The sequence below is a fragment of the Suncus etruscus genome, chromosome 2 (genome assembly GCF_024139225.1).
Source record: "Suncus etruscus isolate mSunEtr1 chromosome 2, mSunEtr1.pri.cur, whole genome shotgun sequence".
Taxonomy (NCBI): Eukaryota; Metazoa; Chordata; class Mammalia; order Eulipotyphla; family Soricidae; genus Suncus; species Suncus etruscus.
The window spans coordinates 166718110-166731807 of NC_064849.1; the positions used below are offsets into that span (position 1 = coordinate 166718110).

Genomic DNA, 13698 nt, shown 5'->3' on the forward strand with positions numbered 1-13698 from the left:
AAGACCTTGATATGAGGCCTGAACATAAGGTATATAGTTTATACATATACCTATGTGTATATGTACACACTTATATATATCATTCCATGACATTGAGATTAAAGGCATCTTCAAGGAAGAAACAACACTTCCCAAACAATTGAAAGCAGAGATAAACAGTTGGGTCTATATTATGCTGAGAAGCTTCTGCACCTCAAAGGAAATAGTGACTAAGATACAAAAGCCACCCACAGAATGGGAGAAACTATTCACCCAATATCCATCATAAAAGGGAATAATATCGAAATTATATAAGGTACTGACAGAATTTAATAAGAAAATTTAGTAAGAAAATCCTCTTGTCAGCAAGATTTTTTGAGGATTCTGTTTATGGGTGATTGCCTTCCCACTGTAACGTGTTCATCTTGTCCTTTCTTTGCATCTTTGTCTTCAATAAAATTAAAAAATAAATTTAATAAGAAAAAAGCAGATAGTCCCATCCAAAAATGGATAGAAGAAGTGAACAGATATTTTGTCAAAGAAGAAATAAAAATGGCCAAAGGACACATGAAAAAATGTTCCACATCACTTAAAATTAGGGAGCTGTTAATAAAAACTACAATGAGATAGCATCTCACCACAGAAACTGGCATACATCACAAAGAACAAGAGCAATCAGTGCTGGCGTTGATGTGGAGGGAAAGAAACTCTTATTCACTGCTGGTGGAAATGCTGTCTAATCCAGCCTTTATGGAAAACTATATGGATATTCCTCAAAAATATGGAAATTGAGCTCTTATATGATCCAGCTATACCACTCCTAAGGATTAACCCTATGAACACAAAAATGTAATACAAAAATCCCTTCCTCACACCTATATATTCATTGCAGCACTATTTACAATACCCAGACTCTGGAAACAACCAAGTTGCCCTTCAACAGATTAATGACTAAGGAAACTGTGGTACATATACAAAATGGAATATTACGCATCCCTCGGGAGAGATAAAGTCATGAACATTTTCTATATGTGGGTGTACATGGAATCTATTATGTTGAGTGAAATAAGTCAGAGGGACTGAGATAGATACAGAATAGTCTCACTCATCTATGGATTTTAAGAAAAATTAAAGACATTACTGTAATAAGTTCCAGAGACAATAGTTAAGTGCTAGTAGGGCTGGAAGGACCAGCTCACAATTTGAGGCTCACCACAAGGAGTGGTGAACACTGTTAGGAAAATAACCACACTAACAGCTAGCATGACAGTGTTAAAGAATGAGAGAAGTAGAATCCCTGTCACGAATACAGCTCGGCATTGGTTGTAGGACTGTTGCACTCGTGAAGGGATTGTATTTTATTACTGAAACCTAACTATAAGCATGCTTGTAATCATTGTGTTTAAATAAAGATTTATAAAAAGAGAAAAGAAACTAATCTTGGATGACAAGTTATATCTTATAAAGGGTAATTTTTTTAAGTCGTCATGGAGGAAAAGGTTATCCAATAATTCTGTGAATTATTTTTTTGCTGGTTTTTCTTTTGAGGGGGCCACATCACTGATACTCAGGGATTACTCCTGACTATGCCCTCAGAAATCACTCCTGACTTGTTGGACTGTATGGGATGTTGGGGTTCGAACCCCAATCCATCCTAGGCTAGTGCGCACAAGGCAGACACCTTCTACTACTTGTGTCACCACCCAGGCCCCAATTCTGTGAATTATTTTTATACTTAGTATGTTTAGGTGTGAGTATGGTTTTTACAAATATGGTTAAAACAATATTTGATTTTGGAGCTTCATTTACAAGTTAATTTTATTATTATTGTGACAATTGTCATTTAAGTGTATGAAAGCAGTGTTAACTCCCAGTGAAATAAGTTCACAAAACCATATCACAAAAGTATATATAGACAAAAGATTTTTTTTTTTTTGGTTTTTCGGGCCACACCCATTTGATGCTCAGGGGTTACTCCTGGCTAAGCGCTCAGAAATTGCCCCTGGCTTGGGGGGACCATATGGAACGCTGGGGGATCGAACTGTGGTCCTTCCTTGGCTAGTATTTGCAAGGCAGATATCTTACCTCTAGCGCCACCTAACCGGCCCCAACAAAAGATATTTTTATATCTTGGCAATATATATGTGAAACTAAATCGTCCCAGATTGGAGTAGAGATTTTCTGAATAAGAAGTCTAGGTTTTCAGCTATTACTTCCTTAATTTCTGCCATGAATTAATGGCTCTGTCTCCCACCACTCTCTGTTCAGATATATCCTCCAGATTTATAGGATTTTGTATTGATGACAAATACCAGTTACATTTGTTTGAAGGCTTACCTATGTCTCTGGGAATTTCTGCTGCTGTGCTTCATCTTCTTTGGTAAGTGTTTGACAGTGGCTTTCATTCCATCTTGCTGGGATAATTTGTATTCATTGCTTGTTGATAAGTCTGGTATCTGGGTGAGTGATCTCTTTCCTGTGTTTATCCCAAGTGTTGGACCTGTCCTTTAACTGTTGGAGTGTGGTTTCTGATCTAACTGGTGTCTTCCTTGCGAAAGATTACTTTGCACTTCAGAATTGGTCTCAGGGTGCTCTGGGAAGTGAAGCGCCTTTAACTGTCTTGTGCAAGATAATGTTGGATTAGATTGTCCAGATTGATTTCATCAAAACTTGATTACGGGGTTTCTCAGTCATACTGAGAAAATGCCCCCAGGATTCTACAGGCCATCTCTGAATTCTCAGTATGATCCTTCTTGGTTTCTCAGGATTGGTACTAAGCAACAAAATCAAGAGGGTGAGACCTTGGGGCCGGAGAGATAGCACAGTGGTAAGGCGTTTGTCTTAGACGCATAAGGACGGTGTTTTGAATCCCGGCATCCCATGTGGGCCCCCAAGCCTGCCAGGAGCGATTTCTGAGCATAGAGCCAGGAGTAACCCCTGAGCGCTGTCGAGTGTGACACCAAAACAAAAACAAAAAAAAGAGGGTGAGACCTTAACTTTTCTGTCCCTTTCCTGGCCCACTCAAAGGGAGAAGGCTTCCAGGAGACCAGCATCCTTCCAAGAGAGTCTCTGACACTCTTTGAGTCCAAAGCTGAGGCCCTCCAGTGTTTGTTCACTATAAGCAGACTAAGCCCAGCTCTTAGTCCAGTCTTCCCTGCTTAGTTCAGCTGATTTCCAGTCTTCCTGGACACCAGTTTTCATTCTTAAATGCTAGAAATCATATTTTTGTATGAAAATAGTATGTAGTATTTATCTGGATATTTGTATACTATGGGTACTGTGTGCATATTTATATGCATTTATTATCTTTATGTATGTATGTGTATATCACATACATCTTTATATATTATTTGTATACATATACATATTTGTATCTACTCTTTTGATAAATACTTTCCACCTTATAATCTCCAAGAAATTCATGCCTAGCTCTTAGCCACTATTGAGCCACTAATGAGGACACCTGCAAATACCTGAGTGTTTTGTGTACACACACATATAGAAATAGAGTATTTTGTATATGTCTGTTTTTAGCATTAACTTCATCACAGCCCACCCCTACCCAACTAGCTTACTGCAGTAGATCCTCTCCTCATATCTCTTAATGGCAGGACCAGGAGTTACAGCTTTTTTCAACTGCTCACAGCATTCTCAACATGGGAATACCTGGTTTTATTCTTTGTCCCATCAGGGGACGCCTAGCACCTTGTACCATTTGCTTTTGCTCCTTTTCTCTATGTTAAATGAGGGGGGACTCCTGCAGGATAGGTCTCTATTTGTACTTAAACTACCTAATTAGCATCTACTATGATTGCAGATAGTATTTTAAGATAGTTGGTTTTAAAGCAATTCTAGATTCGATCCCCAGCATCACATATGTTCTCCATAAGCCCCACCAGGAACAAGCCCCACCAGGAACAGGCAAGTGTGGCCCCCACAGAAAATAAATTAACGAAGATAAAGATTAAAAACTTAAAAAAAAAAAAGTGTTCTGACAGGCCTTGACCCACTTTACTCAGTTAAATACTCTTGCAACAAATCAGATTCTAAATCAGAGCCCTTTCTGCTTTGTTTTAGGGTGTGGAGAGGTGGGTGTCTCCCAAGTGAGGTGTTCAGGTGCTCATGGTTGATGATGGTCAGGCTGGCCGAATCGGTGCTCAGCCTGGTACAGTGATGCTGCTGGGGCCACATGACCACAGACAGTAGTGCTGGGCACAGAGACAGCAGGGGTCAACTTGGTTCTTGTGCATGAAAAGCTTGTTTGTTGCCCTGAACTGTCTCCTAGGCTCTCCTTTCTTAGAATAATCTGGAGGGTTATCCCGTACCTAGAACTGCTAGGTTTCGATGAAGGAACTGCAATCCTTGGCCTCACTGCAACTCGTCTCCCAATGAGAAATGATGGTTGAGAGGTTTAGTGCTGTTTGCCTGTGATCTCGTTTTCAGAATTCTCTTAGGCTCAGGGCCAAGAGTGAATGGGTTGTTAAAAAGTAATGTATATGTACCCAGAATTGTGCTATATGTCATTTGCCCATGTAACTATCACCCTCACTCCAACAAATATTGTGCTCAACATATAAAGTTAAGTCGGAAAAGATGCCTAGCTTTTTGAGAAGTTTCTCTTTAAATATGCACATTTGCTCAAGATAGATTATTTATTTCTCCTCTTTTGATCCATTTGAAGCTTTATATAGCCCAATTTGCTTCCCCCAGTCGATTCCCAAAATATCATCATGAACCTTGAGCACTGTGAGTGAGAGCCCTGGTAGCTTCCAAATAATAGCAAAAACATCTGAGTTTGTTTTGTTTTTTTAAATGACAGTGTTGGGCTGGAGAGTTAGTACAGTGGGTGAGGCACTTGTCTTTATGTTTATAATCTTGGTTTGATCCTCAGCATTGTGTTTCTTCCCCAGAGCCTACTAGGATTGATCCCTGAGCAACACTAGTATGGTCCCAAAACAAAAAAATACAAACAGAAAAAGGTAATAGAGAGAGTGTGTAAGACCATTTTGTTCATGTCTGTAAGACTGTAACAGCCTCTGGAGTGTATGTGCACAGTGGAATTAGAGAATGCTGTCTCTAGCATTATGAAAGAAAGACTTTTTTAAAAATGCTTTTTAATTTAGTCAGTGTGAAATGACAATTATTTTTTATTGGATTTCAGGCATACAATGTTTCAACAACCTCTCCACCAGTGGTTACTTCCATCTACCAATGTCCCACTTCCATTTTCCTTCTAATCTGCTTCTACAAGAGGAACGTGTGTGTGTGTGTGTGTGTGTGTGTGTGTGTGTGTGTGTATTGTACTGTGTTTAATAATATTTATGATAGGACTCCTACTCCTCTTCTTTCTCTTTCTTCTCATATCCACCTAATTCTCATTCTCCTCCTTCCAGTTCAGCACTTTTCTCCACCATAAATATTATCCCCACCTGCCCTCTTCCCTAAGTGGGTGGTGGGTATATTTCCTACTGAATCCCAGGACTCATACTCTTTGTTTCCGTTGCCTTTTGGCATATGTTATTTATTATTACATTTGACTTTTCTAGTCTAGCTCTTCACTTGTGTGGATATGACCTTACCCTTCAATGCCTGTGTTAATAAGATAAATTCTCCATTCTCAGTTCTCTAAAGGGAAGAGTTTGAGGCTGTAGCAGTTTTTCTTTGTTAAAATCTGGGAATGGCTTCACCTTTATGCTATATCCCCTATGAACTACTCATAAGTTAGGTGCTGTTGGCCTTTTTGGGAAGGAGGGAAGGAAGGAAGGAAGGAAGGAAGGAAGGAAGGGAGGGAGGGAGGGAGGGAGGGAGGGAGGGAGGGAGGAAGGAAGGAAGGAAGGAAGGAAGGAAGGAAGGAAGGAAGGAAGGAAGGAAGGAAGGAAGGAAGGAAGGAAGGAAGGAAGGAAGGAAGGAAGGAAGGAAGGCAAAAAGGCAAAGACCTCTGAAAACATTGGCCTTCCTTGCTTGAGGTGAAGCTACTTTGGTGATAGTAGCTTTGCTGCCACACTCTCAAAATCTAGCTGCCCGCTGATATCCCTACTTCATTCCTTGAGCTCCTCTGGGAATGACATGCCTTAGGGACTCACTACCACAGTAGGAAAAGTGTACCCACCTCTATTTCTTTCATACATGGTCCTGAAAAAATAGCAAATTATTCATGGGAAACTCAGGGACTTCTTCAACACCCTGTGGAGTGTATTTTGTTTTATAATAATCAGTATATTAAGCCTGAGCTTATTTTAAGTCTCTGGCACGGAATTTAAATTACGGTCTTGCTGATTATGAATAGACTACAGATGTTTTAAAAGGTCTTTAAGCATTGTTGCCACACTGGAGCTGAGTATAATTCTAAGATGAAGCAAGATCATTTTCTCAATGGAAGTAATGTATTTTTGCTAGAGGTAATGTGAAATTATATCTTTTCTTCTCAGTGTGTATGGTTTCTGTAAATGTTTCTAGAAATACGTGATAAGGAATTATCAGTGCAAGCTTGTCTTTGTTAAAGTAATTTGGTTCGGTGTGTACAGTTGATCTCTGAGAGAATAAGTACTCTGGAGTGGAGAAAACATAAGACAAGGCTAAAACCCTATACTTGTTACCAGCAGACAATGCTTGTTCTTCAACCTCCCCCTAGCTATCCTTGAATACTATCATCCCTGTTGTAAATTTATTTTGAGACATGTTTGCTTCATTTATAGATGGCTATCAATTAAAATTTTGTTGACATTTTATTTGATTTTAGAAAGTATTGTGGCTAGTTTTTATTTAATATGACATATCCTCATTCAAGAAAATGCTTTTTTACTGAAGTACAATTCTCATGCTCTCTATTTCTGTTGCCTATGGGCATTTGTTATTATATTTCTTTACATCTATTGTGTTACTTTATATACCATATATAGAAGAAATTGTTATGTGACTGTCCTCCCTCTAATTTCAGTCAGCACGAAGCTCTTCAGATCTATACATATAGCAGAATATTGCATGATTTTATCTTTTCTGATGGCTGAATAGTATTCTGCTGTGTTTATATGCCATGGTTTCTTTATCCAGTTCTTGAGCACTGAGGCATTACGCATAATACAACTTCATAAGTAACAGCTCTATAAATCTCAGTGCCTTAAAATTTATTTTTAGAGGTGCCTATAACAGAGGCAGTCTGGTGGGTGGGAGAGAAACTAGGGACATTTGTAGAGAGAAATGGATAGTGGTGAAGGGTTTGGTGTTTGGTGTGGGAACATTATATACCTGACATCCAAATGTGACTAAGTTGATAATTACTGGTGACTAAATTAAAAAAAAAAGAAAAAGAAAAATAATATACTGTTATCAATGCTTATGTGAAGGGTTTTTTTATTGTGGTTTATTTTTTCACCTTCCAATAGTTTTAGAGTTATTTGGATCAGCTATCTTAGCAACTACTTCAGTTAATTTGTGAGCAAGAAATATATTTGTATACTTAACTGGCAGAGGTGGTGGTTCAGACTGTGATCATAAAGCATTTAAGAGAGGAAGTCCTCCACTTCTCCTTCTTATGGATATCAGACTCATCACCATTGTTCTGAACATAGTAAGACACGAAAGTTAGTGCTGGTGAAAGTTGTTACTGGTAACTTAGTGCCTGGACATTATTTTTCCCTCTTCCTTCCCTTAAATATTTTGTCTGTTGATTGTGGTGCTCATACATATTTGATTGCACAGTACTGGGAGGTGGGGTAAAGTGATGTGTCACACAATTGTTGTGGCTCTAGGGATCATGGTGGTAGTGCTGGGATGGAACTCACAACCTCCAACTTGAGTAACTGGTTTTCTATTTCTGAACCATAATCCTGGTTCCAGGAATTTATGTTCTTCTGCAGAGCCCACATATTCTAACTTCTGTTATTTTGTTGCCTACAACGTTTGGAGAGATTTTTTGACACATAAAAGCCATCATTATTCCCCTTCTTCCCAACCTACTTTTCTTTACACAACCTGTGTTGTATAAACGACGAAACTCTCAGGTTGTATTCTTTTAAGTTGTATGTGTGTACATGTGTGTGTTTTTTTTTGGAAGGGGCATGGCAGTGTTCAGGGCTTACTCCTGGCTCTTCATTCGGGGATCACCTCTAGCAGACCTTAGGGAACCATAAGAGGTTCAAGGGATCCAAGCCAGGTCAGGCATATGCAAAACAGGCACTTTACATGCTGTACTTTCTCTCCAGCCCTAGAAGAAAAATTACTCATCATTCCTTTTGAATGAACAAATTTAGAAAGCACCCCACACTCCAGTTGTACCTTTGACTACTAGTACTACACTGCCCCTGAATCCATTCAGCCCAGACAGCACCTCCAGGAAGCAATGATCTAGTGTGCTAATGATTCCTCCCAGAGTGACTGACATCATGTAAAGAGTTGAGAGAGGAAGAAAGGGGCAGGGGGAGTGTGTAATGACTAATCACTTCAGATTAGATGTTCATGTTCTTGAAATACAGAAACCTTGACAGTGAAATAGGATTGATTGGGTCAGACTTGATATTTTACCACTCCCCTAATTTTTCTATCTTACAGGATCCTATATTAAAGGATTTTTACTGGATGTCTTTCTTACAGGATCCTTTTAGGCACACTCCATCTTCTTTATAAACTTCTCTATCTCTGAGGAAGACCCAAAGTATCACCAGGACCTGAAAGTAGAGTCAGGGTAGAATAACAGTAAAGCACTTTAAGCTTACCCCAAAAAAGAAGAATTATAAAAGCTTCATGAATCTGGGGCTTTTTCAAGTTGTTTTCTGTTTTACATAGCAAAGGGCAAGATGAATAGCTCCCTAACAAGTGGTCCTAAGAGATACCAAACTCAGTTAAAAATGATTTAAATTTTGGGGCTTTCTCCAGATAGACTCCACAAATATTAATATATCAATATCACTTTCAGCAATAAATTATCTCCTTGGATCTCCTAGATCACAGATCGAGATCAGAGATTATGGGTAATAATGCTGCTTATTAAGCAATGAAGTAATTCTTTTTTTTTTTTTTTTGGCTCATACTTGCTGTGCTTGGGGTCTCTTCTGGCAGTCTCTGGAGACAATATGTACAACTGGTGATCAAACCTAGGTTGTCCATTCACAAAGCAAGTACCTAGCAAGTGCTATCTCTTTGGAGCCATAATAGACATTATTTTTTTACTGCTTAAGAAGTACAATGTATGGGCCGGTGAGGTGGAACTAGAGTAAGGCGTCTGCCTTGCAAGCGCTAGCCAAGGAAGGACCGTGGTTCGATCTCCCGGCGTCCCATATGGTCCCCCCCAAGCCAGGGACAATTTCTGAGCGCTTAGCCAGGAGTATTCCCTGAGCATCAAACGGGTGTACACCCCCACAAAAAAAAAAAGAATTCCTAATGTAGGACCGGAGAGATAGTATACAAGTAAGGCATTTGCCTTCCATGCAAAGGACAGTGGTTCAGATCCCGGTATCCCGGGATATCCATGGTCCCCCATGCCTGCCAGAAGCGATTTCTGAGCACAGAACCAGGAGTAACCCCTGAGTGCTGCCGGGTTTGACCCCCCCCCCCAAAAGAAACAAAAAACAAAATAAAAAGATTTCCCAATGTAAGGGAAGAATATTGGAAATGTTTGATGGAATGTCTTGCTGAGAAATAACAGTGAAAAGAGGTGGCTAGTCTTCTCTCCTTTTATTTATTCTTTGTACTTGGAAAATTATTAGAAAATAATTTACATGTTCAATTTTACTAATATTTGTTTTCAACCTCTTTTCCTCTTGTTTGTGCCCCTGAACAAATATCTACCCTATGATAAATAATCTTGAGTAAGGTAAATTAGCCCATGAGAAATGATAAAGATAGAATGTTAAAATAAGAAAAATGTATGTAACTTTGGAAAAGGTACTATACAATATATTAAAAAATATAAGACAAGTCATTTCTACCAATGTTTCATTTTTTAAATTTAGGGATAGAAGGACAGTCTGTGGAAATATCTAATACTGTGGACATTCGGAAGAAATCTAACTATGAGATTGCAATGAAAATTTCTTCGGGCATAAATAGTCAAAACAGATTTTATACTGACCTAAATGGATACCAGGTAAGTTCTTCCTTAAAATGTCTATACCATGGTTATATTAGTGTGTAATTTATATATATGGTGATGGAGGAGTTTATTTTGGGTCCTTTGACAAATATGCTTAAGTTGCAAATGTTTCTAAAATAAAGTTTAATTTTAATATATACTAGTAGATTCCATGTTAGACCAAATTTGCAAAGCTAGAACAAATATATGGAAGACTATTTTATAGAGGCTCTATAAGGTTTATATTTGGAGGGCACACAAAGTCAGAGGAAGATTTTATGGCATTTTGCATGTTCAATATCATAATACCAAAAAATATGACAAAATCATGTAATAGAGGTAGGACCAGGTTTAATTGTTTCATTTTTCCTCATAATAAACTCATGCATATTATCCCATATTTCTCTTCAAATGTATAATTATCGACTCAAATTTCAAGAATACCTTTCCATCACCTTTATTGATATACATATTTAAGACATACAAAAACAAATATATATATATGTGTGTGTGTGTGTGTGTGTGTGTGTGTGTGTTTGTGTTTAATGTTTGCAAAGTTAAAGATCTGATTGTCTTTATTGAGCAGTTTATGAATCAGTTGCATTCTGTGAAGCAAGATGAAAGACCTGTAAGGATTAAAGCAGGAGTTCCTAATCTTTAGCACCCCTTAGAAATGTGCCTTCTAGAAATGAAAAGAAAGAAATCACTCCAGTTGCACCCAGTTTACTCCCTTGAGCTTCCAGCATCCCACAGAGTAGATGTTCTGCCACTTTGGGAAACAGTAGTTGGTTTACAGTAAAAGGAAGATTTTCTGGTGAATAAAAAGAACATGGGACAAAATTATTAGCTAAAAAGAAAACAAGGCTCTTTCTCTTGGGAAGGAGTAGTGAGGAGGGACTGGCAAATTATCTCACTCTGCTCTGGAAACTCTCTTTAATTAGCTTCAAAATTTCTCCCCCGTCCTATCCCAAACTACTATTGGTTTGGTATTAAGTTAAAGTTTGGCATGGACTGTTCATTCTTCTCTTTTGTGGGGGTGGGGGGCACACCCAGTGGTGTTCAGAAGTTACTCCTGGCTCTGGGCCAGAAATCTCTCCTGGCAGGCTCGGGGACCATATGGGAGATGTGAGGAATCGAACCCAGGTCCATCCTGGGTGGGTCATGTGCAAGGCAAAGGCCCTACTGCTGTGCTCTCTCTCCAGCCCCCAAACATAATCAAGAAATTTAGGTATGTGTATATTTAACTAAAATTTTCACCAAATAGTTTAAACTAGAAATGAGAAAATTTAGTCAATTTTATTTTCAGACTGTTAGGTCTCTTATTTCATAAAAGTTCTTCTGATTTTTACCTAAATTTTGTATTCAAACTTTATATATATTATAGCATGTCTTTAATAATACTATTAAAATATTGGCATGTTTTTGAGATATTAGTATTTTGGGAATTTCTGGTGATGAATAGAAATAATTTCAGAATGAATTGAAATTTTACAACTGGAATTAGTGGAAGGGATTGGGATAATTTCCTTTTCTACAGTTTCCTGCAAAAGTTAAATTTAACTTTGTTCCAGTGCACAAAATTAGCAGCATGATTTTGAATTAGCATGTAAATTCTACTACAGCTGTTAGATTTTTAAATGAAGCCCCTATTTAATGGTGATTCATTTTCCTTATATACAAAAGAAATGCTTTCTTAAAATTGACAGAAGCAATTATTCCCATGTGTGTGGGGGTGTATTCATGAGTGAAAAAAATATTAGTAAAACGAATAAAAATGAATTTTCTTTTCAGGGATTAAGCATTTGAATAAATAAGAAAATATTATTTTTAAATGTATGACCTAAATATTTCTGCTTTAGGCCATTATTTTGAGCTTGGAAAAAGTGGGCTTAGGCAAAACCGAAATTATGACCCACAGAAGGGGACTGTGAGTGATTGTGACACAGGGGTGACAGTTTTAAGTATCAATTTGAAATAGAATAAGAACTCGACTGGACTTGGACCCTTAGGTCCATTAAGAAGCCCAGCCTATAAATACTGAACAAATTGCATTTCAAGGCAAAACATTGTATTCGACCTACACATATTTCAGAGAAAGCGAATAATTTTACAGTTTCCTCAGCAGCAGGGGTAATTCCTAGCTCAACTGCTGGTGCAGAGTGAAGCAGCTAGTCTATTTTATGACCTTGTTGAGTGGCAGTCATGAGCAACTCAGCCTTCACTGTTTGATTTCCACTAGACTTATGCCACCTTTATGTTGTCTTTCACTGCATACCCTAATTTAAACATGCAAGGCAAACAAGCATGGTCAGCACCTGGAGTCAAATGTAGTATTTACCTACTAGAGCAAGAAAGTTTCCAAATTGAATGGATGCTTTTGAATTCTCAAGTCCCACTCAGAATCCCTGCTGTTGGATGGGATGTCAGTCATGACACTGTTCTATTCTGTCTCCCTTATACTCAGGCATATTCTTAGTAATCGTGGTCTGAGAAAAAGAGCTCCTGCCTCCTGTAACTTGAGAGACAAAGAAACTTAGACGGTTTATATATATATAAGTATATGAATTAAGAGGTCAGAGAGAGTACAACAAATCAGGTGCTTATCTAGCAAGGGTTTGTTCCTCAGTACCACATATAGTTCTCCATGCACTGCCACAAATGTTCCCTGAGCACTGCCAGATCCAAGTGTAATCTCAGACATAAACAAGTATGAGTTAATTTGAATGAGAGAATTAGGATTAGAAAGAAAAAATGGAGAATTATTTAAACTAACTTTTGTTGTTCAAAGCATTGTCTGGATGTATTTTACCAGTTTACCAATTTCCTAGGGCTGATTTCTCAATTACCACCAAAAAGTAGATGGCTAGAAGCAGAAATTGATTCCTTGCAGTTCTAGATGCGAAAAATTCTAAATCAAGAACCATGTTCTCTCCAAAGGTGTCAGGGCTATATCCTTCCTTGTCTTTGGCTTGCAGACATATCACTCTAATCTGCCTTTTGATCATGTGGTATTTCCCCATGCCTATATATGTATCCATATTCTCCCACTCTTACTGAATTAGAACCCACTGTCATTCACTATTGATCAGCTATATCTCCATGCACTGTATTTCAAACTGCTGGCGAGAATTGGCCTGTTCAGTATGACCGGATAGTGGAAGCACATACTATTGGAGTTGATAAAACCATTAAAGATTTTATTTGTGAAAGTATCCAGTAGTGTGTCTGCATTAATCGTACTCAAGACATGGAGTATATTTACCTGCATTTTGCATCTGTCTTCTCAAGTTCTGTAGCAAACTTTAATAGTTGAAAATATTTGCTTTTATATGATGCAAGTAATATTCTTAACAGGGTGTTGATGTCTCCTTCTGAAGCGTGAATAAGTCTTTTTCACTGGAACTAGTGTAGTACATTGTAGCTCTCTCTCCAGAAATAAAGGTGGACTCACTCAGACCAAGAAAATTGGAAACTTTCTATATAGAAACTAGACAGGAGTAAGCAATGAATAGTTTTAAAATAAAAATACGCATTTTTATTATAATATGTTAGAGGATTTGGGTGATACTTTTAGTATTTATTAAAACTGATTTTAGAATTATAAGAGACAGTGCTTGAAAGGGGATAGAGAGCTATTATGCTTGGGACTCATT

At 38.0% G+C, this 13698-nt stretch overlaps 1 protein-coding gene across 1 annotated transcript in view; it reads left to right on the plus strand.

Moving 5' to 3' along the window:
* Positions 1 to 13698, plus strand: part of MAN2A1 (mannosidase alpha class 2A member 1) — a 202746-nt gene that overhangs the window by 160353 nt on the left and 28695 nt on the right. Inside the window, exon 17 of the mRNA XM_049769175.1 lies at positions 9927 to 10060. Within this exon, the coding sequence (XP_049625132.1) occupies positions 9927 to 10060 (134 nt within the window). The remainder of the gene's footprint in view (positions 1 to 9926; positions 10061 to 13698) is intronic.